We start from the raw sequence: 16,814 nt of genomic DNA, 5'->3' as shown, positions 1-16,814 counted from the left end.
TGAGATTGCCCAAATCTGTATCCCAAAGGCCTCCAGACAGGGTAGATATCAATCCCAGCCGGCTTGGCCGATTCAAACCAGTCTCCCAGAGCTGTCTAACTCACTGCGCTGCACCACTGGATCACCCAGAGCTGTCTAACCCACTGCACTGCACCACTGGATCACCCAGAGCTGTCTAACTCACTGCGCTGCACCACTGGATCGCCCAGAGCTGTCTAACCCACTGCACTGCACCACTGGATCACCCAGAGCTGTCTAACCCACTGCGCTGCACCACTGGATCGCCCAGAGCTGTCTAACCCACTGCACCACTGGATCACCCAGAGCTGTCTAACCCACTGCGCTGCACCACTGGATCACCCAGAGCTGTCTAACCCACTGCGCTGCACCACTGGATCACCCAGAGCTGTCTAACTCACTGCGCTGCACCACTGGATCGCCCAGAGCTGTCTAACCCACTGCACTGCACCACTGGATCGCCCAGAGCTGTCTAACCCACTGCGCTGCACCACTGGATCGCCCAGAGCTGTCTAACCCACTGCACTGCACCACTGGATCGCCCAGAGCTGTCTAACCCACTGCACTGCACCACTGGATCGCCCAGAGCTGTCTAACCCACTGCGCTGCACCACTGGATCGCCCAGAGCTGTCTAACCCACTGCGCTGCACCACTGGATCACCCAGAGCTGTCTAACCCACTGCGCTGCACCACTGGATCGCCCAGAGCTGTCTAACCCACTGCGCTGCACCACTGGATTGCCCAGAGCTGTCTAACTCACTGCGCTGCACCACTGCATCTCCCAGTGCCGTCTAAAACACTGCACTGCACCACTGATTGCCCAGAGCTGTCTAACCCACTGTGCTGTACCACTGGATCGCCCAGAGTTGTCTAACCCACTGTGCTGTACCACTGGATCGCCCAGCACTGTCTAACACACTGTACTGCACCACTGCATCTCCCAGCACTGTCTAACACACTGTACTGCACCACTGCATCTCCCACCACTGTCTAACACACTGCACTGCATCACTGCATCTCCCAGCACTGTCTAACACTGTACTGCACCACTGCATCTCCCAGCACTGTCTAACACACTGCACTGCACCACTGCATCTCCCAGCACTGTCTAACACACTGTACTGCACCACTGCATCTCCCAGCACTGTCTAACACACTGTACTGCACCACTGCATCTCCCACCACTGTCTAACACACTGTACTGCACCACTGCATCTCCCACCACTGTCTAACACACTGCACTGCATCACTGCATCTCCCAGCACTGTCTAACACTGTACTGCACCACTGCATCTCCCAGCACTGTCTAACACACTGCACTGCACCACTGCATCTCCCAGCACTGTCTAACACACTGTACTGCACCACTGCATCTCCCAGCACTGTCTAACACACTGTACTGCACCACTGCATCTCCCAGCACTGTCTAACACACTGCACTGCACCACTGCATCTCCCAGCACTGTCTAACACACTGCACTGCACCACTGCATCTCCCAGCACTGTCTAACACACTGCACTGCACCACTGCATCTCCCAGCACTGTCTAACACACTGCACTGCACCACTGCATCTCCCAGCACTGTCTAACACACTGCACTGCACCACTGCATCTCCCAGCACTGTCTAACACACTGCACTGCACCACTGCATCTCCCAGCACTGTCTAACACACTGCGCTGCACCACTGCATCTCCCAGCACTGTCTAACACACTGCACTGCACCACTGCATCTCCCAGCACTGTCTAACACACTGCACTGCACCACTGCATCTCCCAGCACTGTCTAACACACTGCACTGCACCACTGCATCTCCCAGCACTGTCTAACACACTGCACTGCACCACTGCATCTCCCAGCACTGTCTAACACACTGCACTGCACCACTGCATCTCCCAGCACTGTCTAACACACTGCACTGCACCACTGCATCTCCCAGCACTGTCTAACACACTGCACTGCACCACTGCATCTCCCAGCACTGTCTAACACACTGCACTGCACCACTGCATCTCCCAGCACTGTCTAACACACTGCACTGCACCACTGCTCCAGGCTGAAGATCTGAAGCTTGTTATTATTTCAGGAATGGGTATTCGTTGTACTGCGCAGAACTGATGGTCAACATGAAGGACGTTCCCAGCACTGAGCGCATGGTGCTGTGCAGCAAGCAGTGGAAGGTCATGTCACCGAAAGAGAAGGACATGTATCAGAAACGCTGCGAGCAGGTAAGAGACACACTGGGCTTGAGGCTCCCTGCGCAACACTATGAATTCAACCACATAAACTGGGAAACTTGGAGTTGTTATCATTAGAACGCAGGGAATTGAAGAGGCTTGAATTTATATAGAGCTGAGACAGAGTAGGTATAATATTTTAAGTGATTGTGGGGCTTGGAATGCAGTAACTTTGGAACAGAAGGAGGAGACCATTCATTCAGATTATGGCCGATCTGGTTCTTAACTCCATTTACCTGCCTTGGCTCCAAGACCTTTCATACTTCTGCCTAATGAAAACCTATCAATTTCAGAGTAATTTCCGTTGATCCCCGGGATCCAGAGCCTGTTACAGAAGAATGTTCCAGATTTCCACTACCCTTTGTATAAAAATGTGCTTCCTGACATCACCTCTGAGTGGCCTCGATCTAATTTTAAGATTGTGCCCCCTTGTTCTGCACTCACTCACTGGAGGAAATCATCCCTCTCTCCCCTATCAACTCCTTTAATCACCTTGTTTAGATCACCCCTTAATCTTCTGCACTTGAGGGAATACAAGCCTAGTCTGTGCAACCTGTCCTCGTAATTTAACCCTTTAAGCCTCAGTATCATTCTGGTGAATCTGCACCACCGCCCCCCCCCCCCCCCCTCCAAGGTCTATGTGTCCTTTCACAGTTGCATTTCCTGCTCTCTATAAGTGCTGAGATAACTGAGCACATTGATGGAACCTGGGCCTCTCCTTTGCTGCGTAGATCGCAATACCTCACTGGATTGGCACCATGACTACTCTCTTCTGATATAACCCCAGTCCTACACTATGGAGTTGACTAGGTTGGGGAATAAATGCTGCCCTGCACATCCCAAAAAACAACATATAGAATTGGTCCGGGGGTGGATGCAATCTGATACCTTTCACTAACATCAACCAATCCCTCCCTTAAGATCAGAAACAGAATAACTAAAGGATATCGGTATCAACTGGTTCCACCAGGGCTGCCATGGGGCAGCGGTGGTGAAGTGGTAATGTCACTGGACTAGTAACCCAGAGACCAAAGCTATTGCTCTGGGAACATGGGTTTGAATCCTACCATGGCAGATGGTGAAATTTGAATTCAGTTAATCTGGGAATTAAAAAAAAAACTGGTCTAATGGTGACCATGAAACCATTGTCGATTGTTGTAAAAACCAATCTGGTTCACTAATGACTTTAGGGAAGGAAATCTGCTGTCCTTACCTGGTCTGGCCTACATGTAACTCCAGACCCACAGCAATGTGGTTGACTCTTAGATGCCCTCTGAAATGGTCTAGCAAGTTCAAGGGCAATTAGCGATGGCAATAAATGCTGGCCTAACCAGCGATGGCAATAAATGCTGGCTTAGCCAGCGATGGCAATAAATGCTGGCCTAACCAGCGATGGCAATAAATGCTGGCTTAGCCAGCGATGGCAATAAATGCTGGCCTAACCAGTGATGGCAATAAATGCTGGCCTAACCAGCGATGGCAATAAATGCTGGCCTAACCAGCGATGCCCACATCCTACAAATGAAAAAAAAAAGGTTGGCTCCTGACCTCATTACAGCCTTGGTCCAAACATGGACAAAAGAGCTGAACTCCAGAGGTGAGGCGAGAGTGACTGCCCTTGAGATCGAGGCAGCATTTGACCGAGTGTGGCACCAAGGAGCCCCTGCAAAACTGAAGTCAATGGGAATCGGGGAAAACTCTCTGCTGGTTGGAGTCATACCGAGCGCAAAATAAGATGATTGTGGTTGTTGGAGGTCAATCATCTGAGCTCCAGGACATCACTGCAGGAGTTCCTCAGGTTAGTGTCCGAGGCCCAATATCTTCAACTGCTTCATCAATGACCTTCCTTCAATCATTAGGTCAGAAATGGGGATGTTCGCTGATGGAGGATTGGAGTTAGTGGTTATTAATTAGGATCGGGGTCAGTGTTTGGGGTGAGTGGTTATTAATTAGGATCGGGGTCAGTGTTTGGGGTTAGTGGTTATTGATTAGGATCGGGGTCAGTGTTTGGGGTGAGTGGTTATTAATTAGGATCGGGGTCAGTGTTTGGGGTCAGTGGTTATTGATTAGGATCGGGGTCAGTGTTTGGGGTTAGTGGTTATTGATTAGGATCGGGGTCAGTGTTTGGAGTTAGTGGTTATTAATTAGGATCGGGGTCAGTGTTCGGGGTTAGTGGTTATTAATTAGGATCGGGGTCAGTGTTTGGGGTTAGTGGTTATTAATTAGGATCGGGGTCAGTGTTTGGGGTTAGTGGTTATTAATTAGGATCGGGGTCAGTGTTTGGAGTTAGTGGTTATTAATTAGGATCGGGGTCAGTGTTTGGGGTTAGTGGTTATTGATTAGGATTGGGGTCAGTGTTTGGGGTTAGTGGTTATTGATTAGGATCGGGGTCAGTGTTTGGGATTAGTGGTTATTGATTAGGATCGGGGTCAGTGTTTGGGGTTAGTGTTTATTGATTAGGATCGTGGTCAGTGTTTGGGGTTAGTGTTTATTGATTAGGATCGGGGTCAGTGTTTGGGGTTAGTGTTTATTGATTAGGATCGTGGTCAGTGTTTGGGGTTAGTGGTTATTGATTAGGATCGGGGTCAGTGTTTGGGGTTAGTGTTTATTGATTAGGATCGTGGTCAGTGTTTGGGGTTAGTGTTTATTGATTAGGATCGGGGTCAGTGTTTGGGGTTAGTGTTTATTGATTAGGATCGTGGTCAGTGTTTGGGGTTAGTGGTTATTGATTAGGATCGGGGTCAGTGTTTGGGGTTAGTGTTTATTGATTAGGATCGTGGTCAGTGTTTGGGGTTAGTGTTTATTGATTAGGATCGGGGTCAGTGTTTGGGGTTAGTGTTTATTGATTAGGATCGTGGTCAGTGTTTGGGGTTAGTGGTTATTGATTAGGATCGGGGTCAGTGTTTGGGGTTAGTGTTTATTGATTAGGATTGGGGTCAGTGTTTGGGGTTAGTGGTTATTGATTAGGATTGGGGTCAGTGTTTGGGGTTAGTGGTTATTGATTAGGATCGGGGTCAGTGTTTGGGGTTAGTGGTTATTGATTAGGATCGGGGTCAGTGTTTGGGGTTAGTGGTTATTGATTAGGATCGGGGTCAGTGTTTGGAGTTAGTGGTTATTGATTAGGATCGGGGTCAGTGTTTGGGGTTAGTGGTTATTGATTAGGATCGGGGTCAGTGTTTGGGGTTAGTGGTTATTAATTAGGATCGGGGTCAGTGTTTGGGGTTAGTGGTTATTGATTAGGATCGGGGTCAGTGTTTGGGGTTAGTGGTTATTGATTAGGATCGGGGTCAGTGTTTGGAGTTAGTGGTTATTGATTATGATCGGGGTCAGTGTTTGGGGTTAGTGGTTATTGATTAGGATCGGGGTCAGTGTTTGGGGTTAGTGGTTATTGATTAGGATCGGGGTCAGTGTTTGGGGTTAGTGGTTATTAATTAGGATCGGGGTCAGTGTTTGGGGTTAGTGGTTATTGATTAGGATCGGGGTCAGTGTTTGGGGTTAGTGGTTATTGATTAGGATCGGGGTCAGTGTTTGGAGTTAGTGGTTATTGATTAGGATCGGGGTCAGTGTTTGGGGTTAGTGGTTATTGATTAGGATCGGGGTCAGTGTTTGGGGTTAGTGGTTATTGATTAGGATCGGGGTCAGTGTTTGGGGTTAGTGGTTATTGATTAGGATCGGGGTCAGTGTTTGGGGTTAGTGTTTATTGATTAGGATCGGGGTCAGTGTTTGGAGTTAGTGGTTATTGATTAGGATCGGGGTCAGTGTTTGGGGTTAGTGGTTATTGATTAGGATCGGGGTCAGTGTTTGGGGTTAGTGGTTATTAATTAGGATCGGTGTCAGTGTTTGGGGTTAGTGGTTATTGATTAGGATCGGGGTCAGTGTTTGGAGTTAGTGGTTATTGATTAGGATCGGGGTCAGTGTTTGGAGTTAGTGGTTATTGATTAGGATCGGGGTCAGTGTTTGGAGTTAGTGGTTATTGATTAGGATCGGGGTCAGTGTTTGGAGTTAGTGGTTATTGATTAGGATCGGGGTCAGTGTTTGGGATTAGTGGTTATTGATTAGGATCGGGGTCAGTGTTTGGAGTTAGTGGTTATTAATTAGGATCGGGGTCAGTGTTTGGGATTAGTGGTTATTGATTAGGATCGGGGTCAGTGTTTGGAGTTAGTGGTTATTGATTAGGATCGGGGTCAGTGTTTGGAGTTAGTGGTTATTGATTAGGATCGGGGTCAGTGTTTGGAGTTAGTGGTTATTGATTAGGATCGGGGTCAGTGTTTGGGGTTAGTGTTTATTGATTAGGATCGGGGTCAGTGTTTGGGATTAGTGGTTATTGATTAGGATCGGGGTCAGTGTTTGGAGTTAGTGGTTATTGATTAGGATCGGGGTCAGTGTTTGGAGTTAGTGGTTATTGATTAGGATCGGGGTCAGTGTTTGGGGTTAGTGTTTATTGATTAGGATCGGGGTCAGTGTTTGGAGTTAGTGGTTATTGATTAGGATCGGGGTCAGTGTTTGGGATTAGTGGTTATTGATTAGGATCGGGGTCAGTGTTTGGGGTTAGTGGTTATTGATTAGGATCGGGGTCAGTGTTTGGAGTTAGTGGTTATTGATTAGGATCGGGGTCAGTGTTTGGAGTTAGTGGTTATTGATTAGGATCGGGGTCAGTGTTTGGGGTTAGTGTTTATTGATTAGGATCGGGGTCAGTGTTTGGGATTAGTGGTTATTGATTAGGATCGGGGTCAGTGTTTGGAGTTAGTGGTTATTGATTAGGATCGGGGTCAGTGTTTGGAGTTAGTGGTTATTGATTAGGATCGGGGTCAGTGTTTGGAGTTAGTGGTTATTGATTAGGATCGGGGTCAGTGTTTGGGGTTAGTGGTTATTGATTATGATCGGGGTCAGTGTTTGGGGTTAGTGGTTATTGATTAGGAGCGGGGTCAGTGTTTGGAGTTAGTGGTTATTAATTAGGATCGGGGTCAGTGTTTGGGGTTAGTGGTTATTGATTAGGATCGGGGTCAGTGTTTGGAGTTAGTGGTTATTGATTAGGATCGGGGTCAGTGTTTGGGGTTAGTGGTTATTGATTAGGATCGGGGTCAGTGTTTGGAGTTAGTGGTTATTGATTAGGATCGGGGTCAGTGTTTGGAGTTAGTGGTTATTGATTAGGATCGGGGTCAGTGTTTGGAGTTAGTGGTTATTGATTAGGATCGGGGTCAGTGTTTGGGGTTAGTGGTTATTGATTAGGATCGGGGTCAGTGTTTGGGGTTAGTGGTTATTAATTAGGATCGGGGTCAGTGTTTGGGGTTAGTGGTTATTGATTAGGATCGGGGTCAGTGTTTGGAGTTAGTGTTTATTGATTCAGTTCGGGGTCAGTGTTTGGGGTTAGTGGTTATTGATTAGGATCGGGGTCAGTGTTTGGGGTTAGTGGTTATTGATTAGGATCGGGGTCAGTGTTTGGGGTTAGTGGTTATTGATTAGGATCGGGGTCAGTGTTTGGGGTTAGTGGTTATTAATTAGGATCGGGGTCAGTGTTTGGGGTTAGTGGTTATTGATTAGGATCGGGGTCAGTGTTTGGAGTTAGTGTTTATTGATTCAGTTCGGGGTCAGTGTTTGGGGTTAGTGGTTATTGATTAGGATCGGGGTCAGTGTTTGGGGTTAGTGGTTATTGATTAGGATCGGGGTCAGTGTTTGGGGTTAGTGGTTATTGATTAGGATCGGGGTCAGTGTTTGGAGTTAGTGGTTATTGATTATGATCGGGGTCAGTGTTTGGGGTTAGTGGTTATTAATTAGGATCGGGGTCAGTGTTTGGGGTTAGTGGTTATTGATTAGGATCGGGGTCAGTGTTTGGGGTTAGTGGTTATTGATTAGGATCGGGGTCAGTGTTTGGGGTTAGTGGTTATTGATTAGGATCGGGGTCAGTGTTTGGGGTTAGTGGTTATTGATTAGGATCGTGGTCATTGTTTGGGGTTAGTGGTTATTGATTAGGATCGGGGTCAGTGTTTGGAGTTAGTGGTTATTGATTATGATCGGGGTCAGTGTTTGGGGTTAGTGGTTATTGATTAGGATCGGGGTCAGTGTTTGGGGTTAGTGGTTATTGATTAGGATCGGGGTCAGTGTTTGGGGTTAGTGGTTATTGATTAGGATCGGGGTCAGTGTTTGGGGTTAGTGGTTATTGATTAGGATCGGGGTCAGTGTTTGGGGTTAGTGTTTATTGATTAGGATCGGGGTCAGTGTTTGGGGTTAGTGGTTATTGATTAGGATCGGGGTCAGTGTTTGGGGTTAGTGTTTATTGATTAGGATCGGGGTCAGTGTTTGGGGTTAGTGTTTATTGATTAGGATCGGGGTCAGTGTTTGGGGTTAGTGGTTATTGATTAGGATCGGGGTCAGTGTTTGGGGTTAGTGGTTATTGATTAGGATCGGGGTCAGTGTTTGGGGTTAGTGGTTATTGATTAGGATCGGGGTCAGTGTTTGGGGTTAGTGGTTATTGATTAGGATCGGGGTCAGTGTTTGGGGTTAGTGGTTATTGATTAGGATCGGGGTCAGTGTTTGGGGTTAGTGGTTATTGATTAGGATCGGGGTCAGTGTTTGGAGTTAGTGGTTATTGATTAGGATCGGGGTCAGTGTTCGGGGTTAGTGGTTATTGATTAGGATCGGGGTTGGTGTTTGGGGTTAGTGGTTATTGATTAGGATCGGGGTTGGTGTTTGGGGTTAGTGGTTATTGATTAGGATCGGGGTCAGTGTTTGGAGTTAGTGGTTATTGATTAGGATCGTGGTCAGTGTTTGGAGTTAGTGGTTATTGATTAGGATCGTGGTCAGTGTTTGGAGTTAGTGGTTATTGATTAGGATCGGGGTCAGTGTTTGGGGTTAGTGGTTATTGATTAGGATCGTGGTCAGTGTTTGGGGTTAGTGGTTATTGATTAGGATCGGGGTCAGTGTTTGGGGTTAGTGGTTATTGATTAGGATCGTGGTCAGTGTTTGGGGTTAGTGGTTATTGATTAGGATCGGGGTCAGTGTTTGGGGTTAGTGGTTATTGATTAGGATCGGGGTCAGTGTTTGGGGTTAGTGGTTATTGATTAGGATCGGGGTCAGTGTTTGGGGTTAGTGGTTATTGATTAGGATCGGGGTCAGTGTTTGGAGTTAGTGGTTATTGATTAGGATCGTGGTCAGTGTTTGGGGTTAGTGGTTATTGATTAGGATCGTGGTCAGTGTTTGGGGTTAGTGGTTATTGATTAGGATCGGGGTCAGTGTTTGGAGTTAGTGGTTATTGATTAGGATCGTGGTCAGTGTTTGGGGTTAGTGGTTATTGATTAGGATCGGGGTCAGTGTTTGGGGTTAGTGGTTATTGATTAGGATCGGGGTCAGTGTTTGGGGTTAGTGGTTATTGATTAGGATCGGGGTCAGTGTTTGGGGTTAGTGGTTATTGATTAGGATCGTGGTCAGTGTTTGGGGTTAGTGGTTATTGATTAGGATCGGGGTCAGTGTTTGGGGTTAGTGGTTATTGATTAGGATCGGGGTCAGTGTTTGGGGTTAGTGGTTATTGATTAGGATCGGGGTCAGTGTTTGGGGTTAGTGGTTATTGATTAGGATCGTGGTCATTGTTTGGGGTTAGTGGTTATTGATTAGGATCGGGGTCAGTGTTTGGGGTTAGTGGTTATTGATTAGGATCGGGGTCAGTGTTTGGGGTTAGTGGTTATTGATTAGGATTGGGGTCAGTGTTTGGAGTTAGTGGTTATTGATTAGGATCGGGGTCAGTGTTTGGGGTTAGTGTTTATTGATTAGGATCGGGGTCAGTGTTTGGGGTTAGTGGTTATTGATTAGGATCGGGGTCAGTGTTTGGAGTTAGTGGTTATTGATTAGGATCGGGGTCAGTGTTTGGGGTTAGTGGTTATTAATTAGGATCGGGGTCAGTGTTTGGAGTTAGTGGTTATTGATTAGGATCGGGGTCAGTGTTTGGGGTTAGTGGTTATTAATTAGGATCGGGGTCAGTGTTTGGAGTTAGTGGTTATTGATTAGGATCGGGGTCAGTGTTTGGGGTTAGTGGTTATTGATTATGATCGGGGTCAGTGTTTGGGGTTAGTGTTTATTGATTAGGATCGGGGTCAGTGTTTGGGGTTAGTGGTTATTAATTAGGATCGGGGTCAGTGTTTGGAGTTAGTGGTTATTGATTAGGATCGGGGTCAGTGTTTGGGGTTAGTGGTTATTAATTAGGATCGGGGTCAGTGTTTGGAGTTAGTGGTTATTGATTAGGATCGGGGTCAGTGTTTGGGGTTAGTGGTTATTGATTAGGATCGGGGTCAGTGTTTGGGGTTAGTGGTTATTGATTAGGATCGGGGTCAGTGTTTGGGGTTAGTGGTTATTGATTAGGATCGGGGTCAGTGTTTGGGGTTAGTGGTTATTAATTAGGATCGGGGTCAGTGTTTGGGGTTAGTGGTTATTGATTAGGATCGGGGTCAGTGTTTGGGGTTAGTGGTTATTAATTAGGATCGGGGTCAGTGTTTGGAGTTAGTGGTTATTGATTAGGATCGGGGTCAGTGTTTGGGGTTAGTGGTTATTGATTAGGATCGGGGTCAGTGTTTGGGGTTAGTGGTTATTGATTAGGATCGGGGTCAGTGTTTGGGGTTAGTGGTTATTGATTAGGATCGGGGTCAGTGTTTGGGGTTAGTGGTTATTGATTAGGATCGGGGTCAGTGTTTGGAGTTAGTGTTTATTGATTAGGATCGGGGTCAGTGTTTGGAGTTAGTGGTTATTGATTAGGATCGGGGTCAGTGTTTGGGGTTAGTGGTTATTGATTAGGATCGGGGTCAGTGTTTGGGGTTAGTGGTTATTAATTAGGATCGGGGTCAGTGTTTGGAGTTAGTGGTTATTGATTAGGATCGGGGTCAGTGTTTGGGGTTAGTGGTTATTGATTAGGATCGGGGTCAGTGTTTGGGGTTAGTGGTTATTAATTAGGATCGGGGTCAGTGTTTGGGGTTAGTGGTTATTGATTAGGATCGGGGTCAGTGTTTGGGGTTAGTGGTTATTGATTAGGATCGGGGTCAGTGTTTGGGGTTAGTGGTTATTGATTAGGATCGGGGTCAGTGTTTGGGGTTAGTGGTTATTGATTAGGATCGGGGTCAGTGTTTGGAGTTAGTGGTTATTGATTAGGATTGGGGTCAGTGTTTGGAGTTAGTGGTTATTGATTAGGATCGGGGTCAGTGTTTGGGGTTAGTGGTTATTGATTAGGATCGGGGTCAGTGTTTGGAGTTAGTGGTTATTGATTAGGATTGGGGTCAGTGTTTGGAGTTAGTGGTTATTAATTAGGATCGGGGTCAGTGTTTGGGGTTAGTGGTTATTGATTAGGATCGGGGTCAGTGTTTGGGGTTAGTGGTTATTAATTAGGATCGGGGTCAGTGTTTGGAGTTAGTGGTTATTGATTAGGATCGGGGACAGTGTTTGGGGTTAGTGGTTATTAATTAGGATCGGGGTCAGTGTTTGGGGTTAGTGGTTATTGATTATGATCGGGGTCAGTGTTTGGAGTTAGTGGTTATTGATTAGGATTGGGGTCAGTGTTTGGGGTTAGTGGTTATTAATTAGGATCGGGGTCAGTGTTTGGGGTTAGTGGTTATTAATTAGGATTGGGGTCAGTGTTTGGGGTTAGTGGTTATTGATTAGGATCGGGGTCAGTGTTTGGAGTTAGTGGTTATTGATTAGGATCGGGGTCAGTGTTTGGGATTAGTGGTTATTGATTAGGATCGGGGTCAGTGTTTGGGGTTAGTGGTTATTGATTAGGATCGGGGTCAGTGTTTGGGGTTAGTGGTTATTGATTAGGATCGGGGTTAGTGTTTGGGGTTAGTGGTTATTGATTAGGATCGGGGTCAGTGTTTGGGGTTAGTGGTTATTGATTAGGTTCGGGGTCAGTGTTCGGGGTTAGTGGTTATTGATTAGGATCGGGGTCAGTGTTTGGAGTTAGTGGTTATTGATTATGATCGGGGTCAGTGTTTGGAGTTAGTGGTTATTAATTAGGATCGGGGTCAGTGTTTGGGGTTAGTGGTTATTAATTAGGATCGGGGTCAGTGTTTGGGGTTAGTGGTTATTGATTAGGATCGGGGTCAGTGTTTGGGGTTAGTGGTTATTAATTATGATCGGGGTCAGTGTTTGGAGTTAGTGGTTATTGATTAGGATCGGGGTCAGTGTTTGGGGTTAGTGGTTATTGATTAGGATCGGGGTCAGTGTTTGGGGTTAGTGGTTATTAATTAGGATCGGGGTCAGTGTTTGGGGTTAGTGGTTATTAATTAGGATCGGGGTCAGTGTTTGGGGTTAGTGTTTATTGATTAGGATCGGGGTCAGTGTTCGGGGTTAGTGGTTATTGATTAGGATCGGGGTCAGTGTTTGGAGTTAGTGGTTATTGATTAGGATCGGGGTCAGTGTTTGGGGTTAGTGGTTATTAATTAGGATCGGGGTCAGTGTTTTGGGTTAGTGGTTATTAATTAGGATCGGGGTCAGTGTTTGGGGTTAGTGGTTATTGATTAGGATCGGGGTTGGTGTTTGGGGTTAGTGGTTATTGATTAGGATCGGGGTTGGTGTTTGGGGTTAGTGGTTATTAATTAGGATCGGGGTCAGTGTTTGGGATTAGTGGTTATTGATTAGGATCGGGGTCAGTGTTTGGGATTAGTGGTTATTGATTAGGATCGGGGTTGGTGTTTGGGGTTAGTGGTTATTGATTAGGATCGGGGTCAGTGTTTGGGGTTAGTGGTTATTGATTAGGATCGGGGTCAGTGTTTGGGGTTAGTGTTTATTGATTAGGATCGGGGTCAGTGTTTGGGGTTAGTGGTTATTAATTAGGATCGGGGTCAGTGTTTGGGGTTAGTGGTTATTGATTAGGATCGGGGTCAGTGTTTGGGGTTAGTGTTTATTGATTAGGATCGGGGTCAGTGTTTGGGGTTAGTGGTTATTAATTAGGATCGGGGTCAGTGTTTGGGGTTAGTGGTTATTAATTAGGATCGGGGTCAGTGTTTGGGGTTAGTGGTTATTAATTAGGATCGGGGTCAGTGTTTGGGGTTAGTGGTTATTGATTAGGATCGGGGTCAGTGTTTGGAGTTAGTGGTTATTGATTAGGATCGGGGTCAGTGTTTGGAGTTAGTGGTTATTGATTAGGATCGGGGTTGGTGTTTGGGATTAGTGGTTATTGATTAGGATCGGGGTCAGTGTTTGGAGTTAGTGGTTATTGATTAGGATCGGGGTCAGTGTTTGGAGTTAGTGGTTATTGATTAGGATCGGGGTCAGTGTTTGGAGTTAGTGTTTATTGATTAGGATCGGGGTTGGTGTTTGGGATTAGTGGTTATTGATTAGGATCGGGGTCAGTGTTTGGAGTTAGTGGTTATTGATTAGGATCGGGGTCAGTGTTTGGAGTTAGTGGTTATTGATTAGGATCGGGGTTGGTGTTTGGGATTAGTGGTTATTGATTAGGATCGGGGTCAGTGTTTGGGGTTAGTGGTTATTGATTAGGATCGGGGTCAGTGTTTGGAGTTAGTGGTTATTGATTAGGATCGGGGTTGGTGTTTGGGATTAGTGGTTATTGATTAGGATCGGGGTCAGTGTTTGGAGTTAGTGGTTATTGATTAGGATCGGGGTTGGTGTTTGGAGTTAGTGGTTATTGATTAGGATCGGGGTCAGTGTTTAGGGTTAGTGGTTATTAATTAGGATCGGGGTCAGTGTTTGGGGTTAGTGGTTATTGATTAGGATCGGGGTCAGTGTTTGGAGTTAGTGGTTATTGATTAGGATCGGGGTCAGTGTTTGGAGTTAGTGGTTATTGATTAGGATCGGGGTTGGTGTTTGGGATTAGTGGTTATTGATTAGGATCGGGGTCAGTGTTTGGGGTTAGTGGTTATTAATTAGGATCGGGGTCAGTGTTTGGGGTTAGTGGTTATTGATTAGGATCGGGGTCAGTGTTTGGAGTTAGTGGTTATTGATTAGGATCGGGGTCAGTGTTTGGAGTTAGTGGTTATTGATTAGGATCGGGGTCAGTGTTTGGAGTTAGTGGTTATTAATTAGGATCGGGGTCAGTGTTTGGAGTTAGTGGTTATTAATTAGGATCGGGGTCAGTGTTTGGAGTTAGTGGTTATTAATTAGGATCGGGGTCAGTGTTTGGGGTTAGTGGTTATTGATTAGGATCGGGGTCAGTGTTTGGAGTTAGTGGTTATTAATTAGGATCGGGGTCAGTGTTTGGGGTTAGTGGTTATTGATTAGGATCGGGGTCAGTGTTTGGAGTTAGTGGTTATTGATTAGGATCGGGGTCAGTGTTTGGAGTTAGTGGTTATTGATTCAGTTCGGGGTCAGTGTTTGGAGTTAGTGGTTATTGATTCAGTTCGGGGTCAGTGTTTGGAGTTAGTGGTTATTGATTAGGATCGGGGTCAGTGTTTGGGGTTAGTGGTTATTGATTAGGATCGGGGTCAGTGTTTGGGGTTAGTGGTTATTGATTAGGATCGGGGTCAGTGTTTGGGGTTAGTGGTTATTGATTAGGATCGGGGTCAGTGTTTGGAGTTAGTGGTTATTGATTAGGATCGGGGTCAGTGTTTGGGGTTAGTGGTTATTGATTAGGATCGGGGTCAGTGTTTGGAGTTAGTGGTTATTGATTAGGATCGGGGTCAGTGTTTGGAGTTAGTGGTTATTGATTCAGTTCGGGGTCAGTGTTTGGAGTTAGTGGTTATTGATTAGGATCGGGGTCAGTGTTTGGGGTTAGTGGTTATTGATTAGGATCGGGGTCAGTGTTTGGGGTTAGTGGTTATTGATTAGGATCGGGGTCAGTGTTTGGGGTTAGTGGTTATTGATTAGGATCGGGGTCAGTGTTTGGAGTTAGTGGTTATTGATTAGGATCGGGGTTGGTGTTTGGGATTAGTGGTTATTGATTAGGATCGGGGTCAGTGTTTGGGGTTAGTGGTTATTGATTAGGATCGGGGTCAGTGTTTGGAGTTAGTGGTTATTGATTAGGATCGGGGTTGGTGTTTGGGATTAGTGGTTATTGATTAGGATCGGGGTCAGTGTTTGGAGTTAGTGGTTATTGATTAGGATCGGGGTCAGTGTTTGGAGTTAGTGGTTATTGATTAGGATCGGGGTTGGTGTTTGGAGTTAGTGGTTATTAATTAGGATCGGGGTCAGTGTTTGGGGTTAGTGGTTATTGATTAGGATCAGGGTTGGTGTTTGGAGTTAGTGGTTATTAATTAGGATCGGGGTCAGTGTTTGGGGTTAGTGGTTATTGATTAGGATCGGGGTCAGTGTTTGGAGTTAGTGGTTATTAATTAGGATCGGGGTCAGTGTTTGGGGTTAGTGTTTATTGATTAGGATCGGGGTCAGTGTTTGGGGTTAGTGGTTATTGATTAGGATCGGGGTCAGTGTTTGGAGTTAGTGGTTATTGATTAGGATCGGGGTCAGTGTTTGGAGTTAGTGGTTATTGATTAGGATCGGGGTTGGTGTTTGGGATTAGTGGTTATTGATTAGGATCGGGGTCAGTGTTTGGGGTTAGTGGTTATTGATTAGGATCGGGGTCAGTGTTTGGAGTTAGTGGTTATTAATTAGGATCGGGGTCAGTGTTTGGGGTTAGTGGTTATTGATTAGGATCGGGGTCAGTGTTTGGAGTTAGTGGTTATTGATTAGGATCGGGGTCAGTGTTTGGAGTTAGTGGTTATTGATTCAGTTCGGGGTCAGTGTTTGGAGTTAGTGGTTATTGATTCAGTTCGGGGTCAGTGTTTGGAGTTAGTGGTTATTGATTAGGATCGGGGTCAGTGTTTGGGGTTAGTGGTTATTGATTAGGATCGTGGTCAGTGTTTGGGGTTAGTGGTTATTGATTAGGATCGGGGTCAGTGTTTGGGGTTAGTGGTTATTGATTAGGATCGGGGTCAGTGTTTGGGGTTCGTGGTTATTAATTAGGATCGGGGTCAGTGTTTGGAGTTAGTGGTTATTGATTAGGATCGGGGTCAGTGTTTGGGGTTCGTGGTTATTGATTAGGATCGGGGTCATTGGTTCAAAAAAGGGTGTAAAGATAAGCCCAGCAACCACAGGCCAGTCAGTTTAACTTCAGTGGTGGGAAAACATGAGAAAAAATAATTAGGGACAAAATCAATAGTCACATGGACAAATTTGAGTTAATTAAGGAAAGCCAACATGGACGTCTTAAGGGAAAATCATGAGTTTTTTGAGGAGGTAACAGAGAGGGTTGATGAGGACACTGCTGTGGATGGTGTACATGGACTTTCAATGATACAATGCGACACAACAGACGTGTGAGAATACTTGTCTCTTGTGGAATAAAAGGGGCGGTAGCAAGATGGATACGAAATTGGCTGAGTGACAGGAAACAGAGAGTAGTGGTTAATGGATGTTATTTGGGCTGAAGACAGGTTTGTAGTGCAGTTCCCTAGGATTCAGTAATATAAAAGCAAAATACTGCAGATGCTGGAAATCTGAAACAAAAACAAGAAATGCTGGATTCACTCAGCAGGTCTGGCAGCATCTGTGGAAAGAGAAGCCGAGTTAACGTTTCGGGTCAGTGACCCTTCTTCGGAACTGACAAATATTAGAAAAGTCACAGATTATAAAC

General features: G+C 45.9%; 1 protein-coding gene across 1 annotated transcript in view; it reads left to right on the top strand.

The window, feature by feature from the left end:
- Window positions 1-16,814, top strand: part of LOC137369690 (nucleolar transcription factor 1-like) — a 173,363-nt gene that overhangs the window by 40,472 nt on the left and 116,077 nt on the right. Inside the window, exon 3 of the mRNA XM_068031025.1 lies at window positions 2,107-2,248. Coding sequence (XP_067887126.1) covers window positions 2,107-2,248 — 142 coding nt within the window. The remainder of the gene's footprint in view (window positions 1-2,106; window positions 2,249-16,814) is intronic.

The sequence above is a fragment of the Heterodontus francisci genome, chromosome 5, assembly GCF_036365525.1.
Source record: "Heterodontus francisci isolate sHetFra1 chromosome 5, sHetFra1.hap1, whole genome shotgun sequence".
In the NCBI taxonomy this organism is placed as follows: domain Eukaryota; kingdom Metazoa; phylum Chordata; class Chondrichthyes; order Heterodontiformes; family Heterodontidae; genus Heterodontus; species Heterodontus francisci.
The sequence above is the reverse complement of the archived record's forward strand: the minus strand, read 5'-3'. Positions and strand labels throughout refer to the sequence as shown.